Raw genomic sequence first — 13,771 nt, 5'->3', positions numbered from 1 at the left:
TAAGGCAGATTACGAGAAATCCTTGGCAAAAGATGCTAAGAAAAACAGCAAGGATTTCTTTACTTATATAAACTCTAAAAGGAAGGGGATGAATCTGATCTGTCCACTTGACATCGATGGTTCGACTGTTGATGATCCTGCTCAGATAGCAAACAAACTGAATGAGTATTTTGCATCTACATTCACACGTGAGGAATTATTAAGGTTTGAAAATGGCAGCAGGTTATCAAATTGTAGCAAGATACTTAATGATTTTGTAATAACCGAGAGCAAAGTGGAAGAGAAATTGTTGAAGTTAAACGTAAGAAAAGCACCTGGGGTGAATGGAATCTATCCAGTTATATTAAAGGAGACGGCAAAGCAACTAAGCAAACCCTTAGCCATAATTATGGAGCATCCTTGGACTCAGGGGAGGTTCCCACGGACTGGAGATGTGCAAATGTATCCCCAATTCACAAAGGGGGATTGAAGGGTGACACGAGTAATTACAGACCAGTTAGTTTAACTTCTGTTCCGGGTAAAATAATGGAGTCGCTGGTTAAAGATTCATTGCAGGATCATCTAGACAAGACTGCAGCAATAATTCAGACACAGCATGGGTTTGTTAAGGGAAAGTCTTGTCTGACAAATTTGATAGGATATTATGATGTGGTTACAAAGGAACTGGATGCGAAAAATAATTTTGATATCATATATTTGGATTTCAGGAAAGCTTTTGACACTGTTGCGCATGGAAGACTATTGTACAAATTGGAGCAGAATGGTATTAAGGGTAAGTTGCTACAATGGATAAAAGGATGGTTAAGTGCTAGAAGACAGAGGGTGGTAATCAATGGGTACTGCTCTTCTTGGACTAATGTTATTAGTGGAGTCCCACAGGGTTCGGTGTTAGGTCCACTGTTGTTTTGTATATTTATCAATGATATTGATGAAGGTTATATCAGGCTTAATGTCGAAGTTTGCAGATGATACAAAGGTTGGCAGGGTTGTTAATGACAGTAATGGCAGTGTGCTACTGCAACAGGATCTAGATAATTTGGGCAGATGGGCTAAGAAGTGGCAACTGAAGTTTAACCTTGACAAATGCAAAGTACTACATATGGGTAGAAGTAACCCCAGAGAAACGTACCAGCTGTGTGGTACTACACTTAAGGTGGTAGAAAATGAAAAAGACCTGGGAGTAATTGTGCAGGCAGATATGAAGTTTTCTGAGCAATGCAGACAGGCTGCCAGGGCAGGTCATGGGGTTTTGTCAATGATATACAGGTGACCCCCGCTTAACGCTGATCATTCGTTCCGGAAAAACAGAGCGCTAAGTGAATCCGCGCTAAGCGAGCGCCACTTTGCCATAAGGTAACATATGTATTTGTGAGCTGCGGTCGGTGCCATAGGATATTTCCTAATCAACAATAAACAGTAATGAAAAGATGCACAAATGTCGGTCAAAATATTTAATATTCAAATATTTGCACATATAAAATATTTTGCATTACATACGTATAATTATGTGGTAACTACTTGCGTATCAAAAGTAAACTTAAAATTCCAATTAAAATAATGAATTTAATTGATTTAATTTAATGGATGAATTTAATCATGAAAAATGTGTGGATTTTGAGTTGAACTTTGGCCCTCTTCCAAATAAACTAAAAGGGGTATTAATTTTAAATGGCCCGCAGCGTTACCACCCAACAATAAAGTCAACTGATCCTTCTCCGCTTTGAAATTTGGCATATTTTTTGTTCTTTCAATATGAAACTTCTTTTAGGCATTCGTTTCCACAAAAGTCCCGCTTCAACTATGTTAAAAACTTGTTGAGAAGTATAACACATAATACCCCTCTTCAATAATTTTAACAAGTTCTTTTTTGCAAGTTTCGGCTCCTTGATCTGCACTAGCGGTTTCTCCCTGGATTTTAAATATATTCTACCAGCCCTTACCAGTTTTAAATGGTTCCACATTTTTTTTTTTTTTTTTTTTTTTAGCCTAGTTTTCTTCAGATCATTATATTGGCTAATCTCTTTCTCTCTCTCTCTTTTTTTTTTTTTTTTTTTTAATATTTAACTTAACTGACTTCTGCATTGGAATATTATCTTCAATAAAATTAGTCTTTCCATTTCAATCCTAATAGCCGGCCTAGTCCTAGTTGCTTGCAGTGGAACAGCTATCTTTCCCGCTGATAAAATTAATTTTTTATAATTGTTCTTACAGTTAAACTTGCAAGTCCTAAATTATGGCACACATCCGCTTGTCGTTGACCGGAATCGATTCGCTTCAAAACGTCTAATTTAATTTTCAAATTCAGTCTTTTTCTTACATTTATAGTCTTCCTACTGCGCCCAGACGTTGTTGCTTTTTCATTCGTGTCGGTCATTATTAGCTCTTCGAAAATATAACCGCGTTGGTTGAATTAATTATGATACAATTAATTATGATCAAGTAAACTTTCCGTTATGCACGATGTCTAATACTGTACTGAGTGATGACTAGACTTTGGATAAATGCATATAACCCAAATATTACAAGCAATATATTTGATCATTTTTTAAAATGTTGATCTCGGAACTACGTAACAAATCACTGTACTGCAATTAAATTAGCGTGCGAGAAAATTTCACTGAGCGTGGGAAAATTCCTCAAGTCGGCGTGGGAAACGTTTTAATGCTGTTTTGCTATTCATTTTCAAGCTATCGACTCCATCAAATGAAACGATTTCGTTAAATATGTCAAAAATGTAATCTGTAAAAGAGCGCTATAGTCAGATACAACGGCCTCCGTAGCCGAGTGGGCAGGAGCGGGAGTGCAGTAGCACACGCTCTTTGAGTAGACCGGGGTTCAAGCCCCTGACTGCTGAATACGGTCGATCTGCCAACCCGCACTGGACCAGCGTGGCAGATTATGGTCCATTTCCCTCAGCATGAATTGTTGAGGAGGCTTCCACCCTGCAGTGGGTTGATAATGGCTGCACTTTACTTTTTTTTTTTTTTATAGTCAGATACGGGTTATAATATAAGAACAGCGTTATAGCGAATCAGCGTAAAGCAAACCGCGTTATAACGGGGGTCTGCTGTATAGGAATTTTGCTAGCAGGGAAAAGGAAGTGATTATCCCTCTGTATAAGGCAATGGTCAGGCCACGGATTGAGTACTGCGTACAGGTCTGGAGGCCTCATTTTAGGAAGGTTGTAGATTTACTTGAGCGTGTACAGAGAAGGGCAACAAGATTGGTGAGGGGAATGAAGGGATCCTCTTACCAAGAGAGGCTTAAGTTTTGCAAATTGCAGTGGCTGGAGACTAGGCACCTGCGCAGTGATCTGATTGAGGTATATAAGGCCTTGAATGGGTTGAGCACGCTGAATTCTGATAGGATCCTTCCACTTGTTCAGATTACGAATCTAAGGGGGCATAAATTCAAATTAAGAAAAGACAGATGTAGAATAGATGTGTGGAAATTTTCCTTTAGCCAGCGGGTGGTTAATTGCTGGAACAAACTTCCATCTGTCGTGGAAGTTGATAGGTTGAATAAATTTAAGGAGGAACTGGACAGGCATTTGGAGGGAATGGTGTGATTTTTTTTTTTTTTTTGGCTGATGCTGCATAAGCTCATATTTGCTTTCTTGCATCACATGCCACTACTACCACTACTACTACTATTAGTGAAGTATCAGTACGGAATTCACTTTCAAAATGGCGAATGTAAACAAATATTGTATCACGTGACTTGCAGTTTTCTTTTTTTGGCACTACAAGACATCTCCGTTGTATGTAAACATCCGATCTCAATGTGCCATTGGCTTGAATGTTCCGTTATTTGGGGGTGCCATTATTTTGACAATTTACTGTAATAGTACCCTTTAAAAGAAGGCTGTGAATAAGCCTTACATTCTTGGTTCTTTTCTCTTGAAGACATAAATTTAAGCTTCTTTGAACTTGCTGCTGTTATTAAATCACAAATAAATTGTATGCTTTATATAGCAACTTCACCTTTTTATATTACCATGATTTGTTTTTTTAATTTGTTTCTTTCTTTGTATTCTCCCCTCCCTCCCTCTCAGAGAAGATGGGGTTCAGCACTCTCGAAACATAGCCAAACTATTAAGTGTAGATTAATATGGTAACATTTCAGTAAACGTTTTAAATGAATTTTAACACGTTGTAGCAATGTCTTTTATTTTCATTTAACTTCTAACAAAAATATATTACCATTATGTAAAAGCTCTCACTGGTATTGTCGGTACATTCTTTGGACAAGATTACACACAAATCTATAGATACCCCAGCTCATTATATACTGTTAAGATGTTAAAAAGTGCTTAAAAATAATTTTTATATAATAATATGTATACCAACAGCAGTGTTTTTGGTGTGTGAAGGCAAAGTATTTATTCCAGCCTAAGTAAAAGTAATAAAAAAAGCAAACATTATTATAATATTATAAACATAATAAGTAAAATAGAGTAATAACTATTTTATTTTTAACCTTCAAGTGCATATGCTCCTTCTAAAGTGTATTCAACCAAATTATACTTAAATTAAAATCTCTGTTAGTGATGCCATTTGTAATTTTAGTATCAACTACTGATTTGCATCATTGATTATGTTAGAATTGAAGTATGACCATGGAAAAATCCAATGGCAGCTATGCTGTAACATAGCAAACTTATTGTTATTTTAAATAATAAAAAAACTTATTATAAACAACCTATGTTTATAATATTTGCTTTTTTTATTACTTTTACTGAGCAAAGCATTGATCAAAGAGAATATTTACTTTTACTGAGCAAAGCATTGATCAAAGAGAATATTTACTTTTACTGAGCAAAGTATTGGATTGACTAAGGGAAATACAAAGGAGAAAAAAATTCAGTGAGAAATATTGAAAATTGTCCATCTTGTAAGCATTTGAAGACATGTTTTTTACCCTCATGAAATTTTGAAACACTCTTGTTTCAGAATTTCATGCCAACACTGGTGAATCAGAAGAAGATTAAAGACTCTTAGTCTTTGTTTTCTTTTCAATTTATATTTGGGTTCAAATAATCCAAATTCTTTTTCTTATATATTTATTTATTTACTTGTATATATTATATTTAAAATAAAGAATGATATTCTAAATGCATAATTTTAGACAATTTCTTAACTTTATTTCATGAATACTGAATGATATGTAAAATGCACTACAAGCCAACTCATGTATCAGCCTACAGCTTAAGAATTCTCAAGCAGATGTGCCAGTTCAAAGATTTTTCCAGTACTCACTTTTATTTTAAAATTTATTTTTAAAAATATATTTGAAAATTTAAAGAATTTATTATTTGTATTTGTATCCATTATAATGTTAAAATAATAGATGACAGTACACTGTGCACAACTGGTGAATTACTGTGCACAATTTTTAATTATTTCTTGCCTATTCCATAAATGTTGAATAAAGTACTTCATGGAAAGATTTAAAATTTTTTTCAAATATGCCCTCTCAAGAGTTAATGAGGATATATCTTTGAATAAACTTAGGTTAAAGCATTTTATTTTATTATTTATATTACTAATTATTATATTGTATTAAAGATATTATTTCTGTTGTCTTTTTTTAGGTACTGGATCAGGCCTTGGAACTATAATTTTAGAACTTCTTTATGACCATTTGCCTGATGTCCACAGGTCAGTGAAACCCTCCAGATACACCCATAATTTATATGCTTAACAGAAACCAATGAATACCCTTAAAATACTTAGCTTTGCTCTATCTTTAATGAACTGTAGGATGTGGTCTTGCCTAAGTAAGAGATTAATATAAAACCACAACGGTGTAATGTTTTGCACATAAAAGTAGATACTTCAAAATATTGTTTAATCCCAAGCTGAAAAGATAGGTTTTTGAATGCTTTAATTTTTGGAATGTGTTACTATTTTATTAAGACCTCCATAGCCGAGTGGTCAGGAGCGGGAGTGCAGTAGCATACGCTCTTTGAGTAGACCGGTGTTCAAGCCCCTAACTGCTAAATACAGTTGATCTGTCAACCCACACTGGACCAGTGTGGCAGATTATGGTCCATTTCCCTCAACATGAATCATTGAGGAGGCTTCCATCCTACAGTGGGTTGATAATGGCTGCAGTTTACTTCTTTTTTTTTTTTTTTTTTTTTACTATTTTATTGTACAGTTGTTTATTATGATTTAAAGTTTATATTATTGTTTGTTTCTCTGTGTTTTAAATGCTGTATAACTGTACTGAAAGTTTACTTATTTCATTATGATCAAGTATCAGAATTGCATATGTAGAAAGTTAAATTTCTTTTGCCAAAATTCGTCACTTGCATCTGAAAGTAAACACTAGGCCCTAAGTGTTCAAAACGACCTAGTCAACTTGCATGATCTGTAATATGTCATATCTTCCATGACAGTATAGCAGTTTCTTCACTTGTCACTCATTTGGAGAGGACTGGCTCAGTTCCTCTTGATGACTGAAGGAATTTCTAAAGTCCTTTTCAGTTGAGGCCATAGTTAGCCAATCTCAGGTGGAAGGAGTAGGGTTCTCCTTCAATTATTTTTTTTTTTCAGCACATAACATCCAATAAGTCTGTAAATACACACTTTCACAGACAATACACAATGACGCAATACAGGATCTGATATGCTTAAAACCCAACAATAATACAATAGCATTAGCATTAGTAGAGGCATTTGATGCAAGAAAGCAAGCTTATGCAGCATCAGCCAAAAAAAAAAAAAAAAAAAAAAAACCCACTTCCACTTCACCCCTCTGTTCGTTCAAAATACCTGTCCAGCTGAGCCTTAAACTTATTTAGGCTATCAACCTCCACCACAAGGGATGGCAGTCTGTTCCACCAACCAACCACCCGCTGGCTAAAGGCAAATTTCCGCACGTCTATCCTACATCTGTCTTTCCTCAATTTGAATTTATGCCCTCTCAGGTGATTTTTCTGAGCTAGAGGAAGAATCCCATCAGCATTGAGCATGCTTAAACCATTCAAGGCTTTATACACCTCTATCAGATCACCTCGCTGGTGCCTAGTCTCCAGACACTGTAATTTGCAAAACTTAAGCCTTTCTTCGTAAGAGCACCCCTTTGTTCCATTCACTAATCTTGTTGCCCTTCTCTGTACTCGTTCCAGTAGCTCTACATCCTTCTTGAAATGAGGCCTCCAGACCTGTACGCAGTACTCTAGGTGTGGCCTGACCATTTCCTTATACAATGGAATAATCACCTCCTTATCCCTGCTGGAAAAATTCCTGTATATCATTGACAATACTCCATGAGCTACTCTTGCAGCCCATCTGCACTGCTCAGAGAACTTCATATCTGCCTGCACAATCACCCCCAAGTCCCTTTCATTCTCTACCACTGTCAGTGTAGTACCACAGAGTTGATACGTTGCTCTGGGGTTGCTGTTTCCCATGTGTAGTACTTTACATTTGTCAATGTTAAACTTCATTTGCCACCTCTCAGCCCATCTGCTCAACCTTTCCAGATCCTGTTGCAGCAGCATAGTGTCAGTAGTGTCCTTGACAACCCTGCCAACCTTTGTATCATCTGCAAACTTGGACATTAAGCTTGATATACCATCATCAATATCATTTATAAATACAGAAAACAATAATGGACCCAACACTGAGCCCTGAGGGACTCCACTAATAACATTAGTCCACGATGAGCAGTGTCCATTGATTACCACTCTCTGTCTTCTCCCACTCAACCACCCCTTTATCCATAGCAGCAATTTGCCTCCAATGTCACACTGCTCCAATTTGTGTAGCAGTCTTCCATGTGCAACAGTATCAAAAGCCTTTCTAAGATCCAAGTATATAATATCAAAGTTATTCCCTGCATCCAGTTCTTTTGTGACTACATCATAGTATCCAATCAAGTTGGTCAGGCAAGACTTCCCCTTAACAAAACCATGCTGTGTCTGAGCTATAACTGAAGTCTTGTCTAAATGATCCTGCAGTGCTTCTTTAACCAGTGCCTCCATTAATTTTCCTGGAACAGAAGTTAAGCTCACAGGTCTATAGTTACTTGTGTCAGCCTTTGATCCTCCTTTGTGAATTGGGGTCACATTTGCACATTTCCAGTCTATGGGTACCTCCCCTGAGTCCAAGGAAGCTCTCATAATTATGGCTAAGGGTTTGCTTACTTCCTTTGCTGCCTCCTTTAATATAACTGGATAGATCCCATCCACCCCGGGTGCCTTTCTTGTGTTTATCTTCAACAGTTTCTCCTCCACTTTACTCCCAGTTATTTCAAGATTCTGTAGCTTACTGCTAGAGTTGAATACACCTCTGGCATTCCCCTTGCTGAATAACTCCTCATGTGTGAATGTCGATGCAAAATATTCATTTAGTTTGTTAGCTACCTGAGCAGGATCATCAACAGTTGACCCATCAATATCAAGTGGACCAATCTGATTCATCCCCTTCCTTCTAGAGTTTACATAAGTAAAGAACTCTTTGCTGTTTTTCTTTGCATCCCTTGCCAAGGATTTCTCGTAATCTGCCTTCGCCTGCCTAACCTCCTTTGTAACTTGGTTGCATATCAACTTGTATCTATCATAGGCTTCTGTGTCATGTGTTAATTTGTAAGTATCCCATGCATTTTTCTTCTTTGCCATATGCCTCATTAGTTCATCTGACATCCATTTTGGCCTAAACCTTGAACAATATTTCTTAGTTGGTATGTACGGAAGCAATAACCCTTCCCTTTACCCCTAATGGTAGTTACCTCTTTCAGTCAATCCCACTTCAACACACTGTGATCACTGTCACCTAGTGGTTCATTTATCTGCAGATTCTTAATGCATGAAGAATCACTGCTGATAATCAAATCAAGAGTATTACTCCCTCTAGTTGCCTCCTGAACATGCTGATGTAGAAAACAATCATCCAATAAATCCACAAAAGTCCTGCTAGTGTGTGAGTAACCAGCCCCCAAATTCCAGTCAATATCTGGGAAATTAAAATCTCCCATTATAAGACTCTCTGATTTACTGGCCCACTCTATTTCCCTGTACAGTTCCTTATTATACTCATCAGAGTCATTAGGCCTATAGCACACTCCTACTCTCAATTTTGATCTCCCAATGCTTATGTCACACCAAACTGACTCAACACTGCACTGTCCAGCGATGTCGACTGGCTTCACTTCCTTGGTTTTTATGTGTTTCTTAACTAATAGCATAACCCCTCCCCCCCTTCCTATCCTGTCTATCCTTTCTGTAGACGTTGTACTCCCCAAATTGCAGTTCTGCATCCCTTATATCTGTGTGACACCACGTCTCTGATATCCCAACAATATCTGCCTTTGATGTTTTGAGCAATACCTCAAATTCATCAAATTTATTTACTAAACTCCTAGCATTGGTGTACACGCAAGTATACCTGCACCTGTTTCTATTCTTAGCTACCCATGACACAATTGTAACATGACACAATTAAACAACACATGCACCCACACTTGAATAAAATGATTGTGCTGAACTGCTTGTATAAACAGCTTGTTCTTATGTTTCTCAATATTTTTTGATGAATTCAGCTTTTATGGGCATATGGGGAATATGGCTTATATTCCCCGCACTACACAGAAAATTTTAGTATTTGCTTTGGTGATACTACATAGTTCTACTTTATCAGGAAGTTATTTGATTCAGAAATGCTCACATGTATTTCTTCAATAACCAGTATAATGTGATGAGAGTTGAAATTTAGAAAACTGTCACCTGTTGTATAATCAAAGAAAACAGTCCATTGAACCAATGAGACCATACCATAATGGATGGCTCGCAGATTTGCATGCTTTTCACTGTGTTAAGGAGATTGTAATTATTAATATCATAGTGAGCAGTTGTTCTTCTTATGCAGCTATTCAATTAACATTTTTCTAGTAATATGTAGTGTATCTATGATGCTGACACATTGCTGAATGTGTATCAGCATTATGTAGCAATCACAATGCTGTACCATGCAGTTTTGACAGATTACTAACAAGAATCTAGCTGGTACCATTTAACAGTGGTAGACTGGAGAGAAAACATCTCCCAAGAAAAAAAAAGTTCTTTTGTTTTGATTTTTTAGAATACAGTTGATTCCGGTTATTTGGGACACATCGGGACTAGTGCATTTTGGCCCGATTAAGCGGCTGCCCCAATTGTAGTAGCAGTGGCATTTGATGCAAGAAAGCAAGTGTATGAGTTTATGCAGCATCAGCCAAAAAAAAAAAAAAAAATCACACCATTCCCTCCAAATGCCTGTCCAGTTCCTCCTTAAATTTATTCAACCTATCAACTTCCACGACAGATGGAAGTTTGTTCCAGCAATTAACCACCCGCTGGCTAAAGGCAAATTTCCACACACCTATTCTACATCTGTCCTTTCTTAATTTGAATTTATGCCCCCTTAGGTTCGTAATCTGAACAAGTGGAAGAATCCCATCAGAATTCAGCATGCTCAACCCATTCAAGGCTTTATATACCTCAATCAGATCACCGCGCAGGTGCTTAGTCTCCAGCCACTGCAATTTGCAGAACTTAAGCCTCTCTTGGTAAGATTACCTCTCTTGGTAATGAAGATCCCTTCATTCCCCTCACCAATCTTGTTGCCCTTCTCTGTACACGCTCAAGTAAATCTGCATCCTTCCTAAAATGAGGCCTCCAGACCTGTACGCAGTACTCAAGGCGTGGCCTGACCATTGCCTTATACAGAGGAATAATCACCTCCTTTTCCCTGCTAGAAAAATTCCTATATATCATTGACAAAACCCCATGACCTGCCCTGGCAGCCTGTCTGCATTGCTCAGAAAACTTCATATCTGACTGCACAATTACTCCCAGGTCTTTTTCATTTTCTACCACCTTAAGTGTAGTACCACACAGTTGGTACGTTTCTCTGGGGTTACTTCTACCCATATGCAGTACTTTGCATTTGTCAAGGTTAAACTTCAGTTGCCACTTCTTAGCCTATCTGCCCAAATTATCTAGATCCTGTTGCAGTAGCACACTGCCATTACTGTCATTAACAACCCTGCCAGCCTTTGTATCATCTGCAAACTTCGACATTAAGCCTAATATGCCTTCATCAATATCATTGATAAATATACAAAACAACAGTGGACCTAACACCGAACCCTGTGGGACTCCACTAATAACATTAGTCCAAGAAGAGCAGCACCCATTGATTACCACCCTCTGTCTTCTCGCACTTAACCATCCTTTTATCCATTGTAGCAACTTACCCTTAATACCATTCTGCTCCAATTTGTACAATAGTCTTCCATGCGCAACAGTGTCAAAAGCTTTCCTGAAATCCAAATATATGATATCAAAATTATTTTTTGCATCCAGTTCCTTTGTAACCACATCATAATATCCTATCAAATTTGTCTGACAAGACTTTCCCTTAACAAACCCATGCTGTGTCTGAATTATTGCTGCAGTCTTGTCTAGATGATCCTGCAATGCATCTTTAACCAGTGACTCCATTATTTTACCCGGAACAGAAGTTAAACTAACTGGTCTGTAATTACTCATGTCACCCTTCGATCCCCCTTTGTGAATTGGGGATACATTTGCAATCTCCAGTCCGTGGGAACCTCCCCTGAGTCCAAGGACGTTCTCATAATTATGGCTAAGAGTTTGCTTAGTTGCTTTGCCACCTCCTTTAATATAACTGGATAGATCCCATCCACCCCGGTGCTTTTCTTATGTTCAACAATTTCTCCTCCACTTTGCTTTCAGTTATTACAAAAGTTATTATTATCCGAAGTTTCACGTAAATAGTTAAAAATACAATCCTTCCCCGTTTACAATTGGTTCACTGTACTATACAATCAAATCACGCTACGATGGATTCACCATAGTAAAGTACTGTTTATTATACGATGTGTAATAAGCGCCGGTCATTGTGATCACGTTTGTGAATTGAATTTTAATTCAATTAAACAGTGATTCTAATTAGCGAAAATAGGAGGAATATTATCCACAGGCTATAAAAGTAAAGATATATAAGTACAGATTTACCCATTATTACCTTACCAATTAAAAAATTAAATGATACGTGAAATTCAGAAGAATATACATGATAATCGGAAGAATTAATACATACTGTAATATGTACATACTAACTAAAATAGTTGACATTTCTGTTCACTGTCATTTGTGGGTGGGGGTTAAAATTTAAAACAGTAAAAAGATAAGCAATCAATAACAAAGAACACGGCACACACAAATTGCAAGTAACACAATACATGCAAGTGAGAACGGAGTAACAAATTACGAAGCTTTAAAAATAGGAATGAAGAGAAGATTCTGAAAATTATTTTTTTATATGATTGAAGATTCCATAGAAGTGTAAACACATTTTACCATAATAACCCACAGAATTCCAGCTGTCGGTATTATCGCAAATTCAATAAGATCGAGTTTACTATCAGTTTATGATAGATTTCACTAACACAAAAGCTCAATAAACAGGTGACTGCTAATTGTTTTTATTGTTTTATGGTTGTAACCTCCAGAAATCCGAGTGAACTATGTGGTACGGTCAGAGACAATCGTAGGGTAATCTTCAGTGCTGTGGTTTCCTGCCCCGATTAAACGGCATTTTGTCCCAATTAAGCAAAGTAAATTCTGGCTATTTTCTCGATTGGGTTCTGTTTTTTAAGATTTGCCCCAAATAAACGGCTGCCCCGATTAACCAGTGGCCCAAATAACTGGAATCCACTGTATATAGTGATCTTGGCAATCTACATAGAGATTTTCCTCAGTATCTTCCTTTTAACCCTGATTAGTAGCAATAAACTTGCAGCAACCATTTCACAGTAGCAGGAACAGGCTGAAAACAAAAATTTACAAAGAAAATATAATAGTATTTTTGTTTGGATTTGTGAATAAGCATATTGATGACCTTACCAAGCCACCAGATCAGTATCTTCCTAGTTCAGTTTGAATCTGATTAGCAGTGAGAAGCTTGAAGCTGCCACTTACTACATTTGCCTAAGGGTTATTTTTTTCCTGTGAGTATTGCTTTCTTTGCATGTATTGGTATCAAACTACAGATGGGAAAAAAAAAAATTTCCTTTTATTTTATAAGTGAAGGAAGGATATTTTTCATTAAATCAAGGATTATTAGATAGTACTTTATGTGCTGGTGAACAGTTGCATTAGCAATAACAATATTCAGCGATAGTTAATTTGTATGAGTATATTAAATATAATAGTCTGGCTTAATTAGTTAATATCTGCATTGTCAATATGTCTTTCAACAATTGCATTAGAGATAGTTTGAATTAATGTTTAAGGAAAGAGAATGTATGTAATCCATTATAAAACTAATAAAATTGTACTGTTTTTTTAAAACTCAAATTCAAAAACATTTTAAACATCTCTTGCTATTAGTATTAGACATATGGTGCAAGGAAGCCATTGGCTTTTGTTGCACCAGCCAAGCTAAAATAAAATAAAATGCAGACCACAATATTAAGTCCATTTGAGGTGGCTATAGGTGGTAAATTGAGGCTTCCATTTGTTCCTTCAAGATCCATAATGCCACATAATCTAGTCATTCCCTTGGTGAGATCCTATCCTTGTAAGCCTTTCTAAGTGTGAAGGCCTTAACTCTCTAGCCAATATTGATGATTATATGAATCTGTGAGATTTTGTTCAGTCGAGAATCCCTGGCTGATTGTTGCATAAGAATCCCATGTTTTGCACATTATCTACAAAAAATAAATGTGCTTTTCACTACTTTTTTAGTAGAAAAAA

General features: G+C 36.7%; 1 protein-coding gene across 1 annotated transcript in view; it reads left to right on the top strand.

The window, feature by feature from the left end:
- Positions 1-13,771, top strand: part of LOC150077848 (tubulin epsilon chain-like) — a 97,599-nt gene that overhangs the window by 33,114 nt on the left and 50,714 nt on the right. Inside the window, exon 6 of the mRNA XM_090384382.1 lies at positions 5,594-5,660. Within this exon, the coding sequence (XP_090240508.1) occupies positions 5,594-5,660 (67 nt within the window). The remainder of the gene's footprint in view (positions 1-5,593; positions 5,661-13,771) is intronic.

The sequence above is a fragment of the Mastigoproctus giganteus genome, chromosome 11 (assembly GCF_048544385.1).
Source record: "Mastigoproctus giganteus isolate SK-2022 chromosome 11, ASM4854438v1, whole genome shotgun sequence".
In the NCBI taxonomy this organism is placed as follows: Eukaryota; Metazoa; Arthropoda; class Arachnida; order Uropygi; family Thelyphonidae; genus Mastigoproctus; species Mastigoproctus giganteus.
The sequence above is the reverse complement of the archived record's forward strand: the minus strand, read 5'-3'. Positions and strand labels throughout refer to the sequence as shown.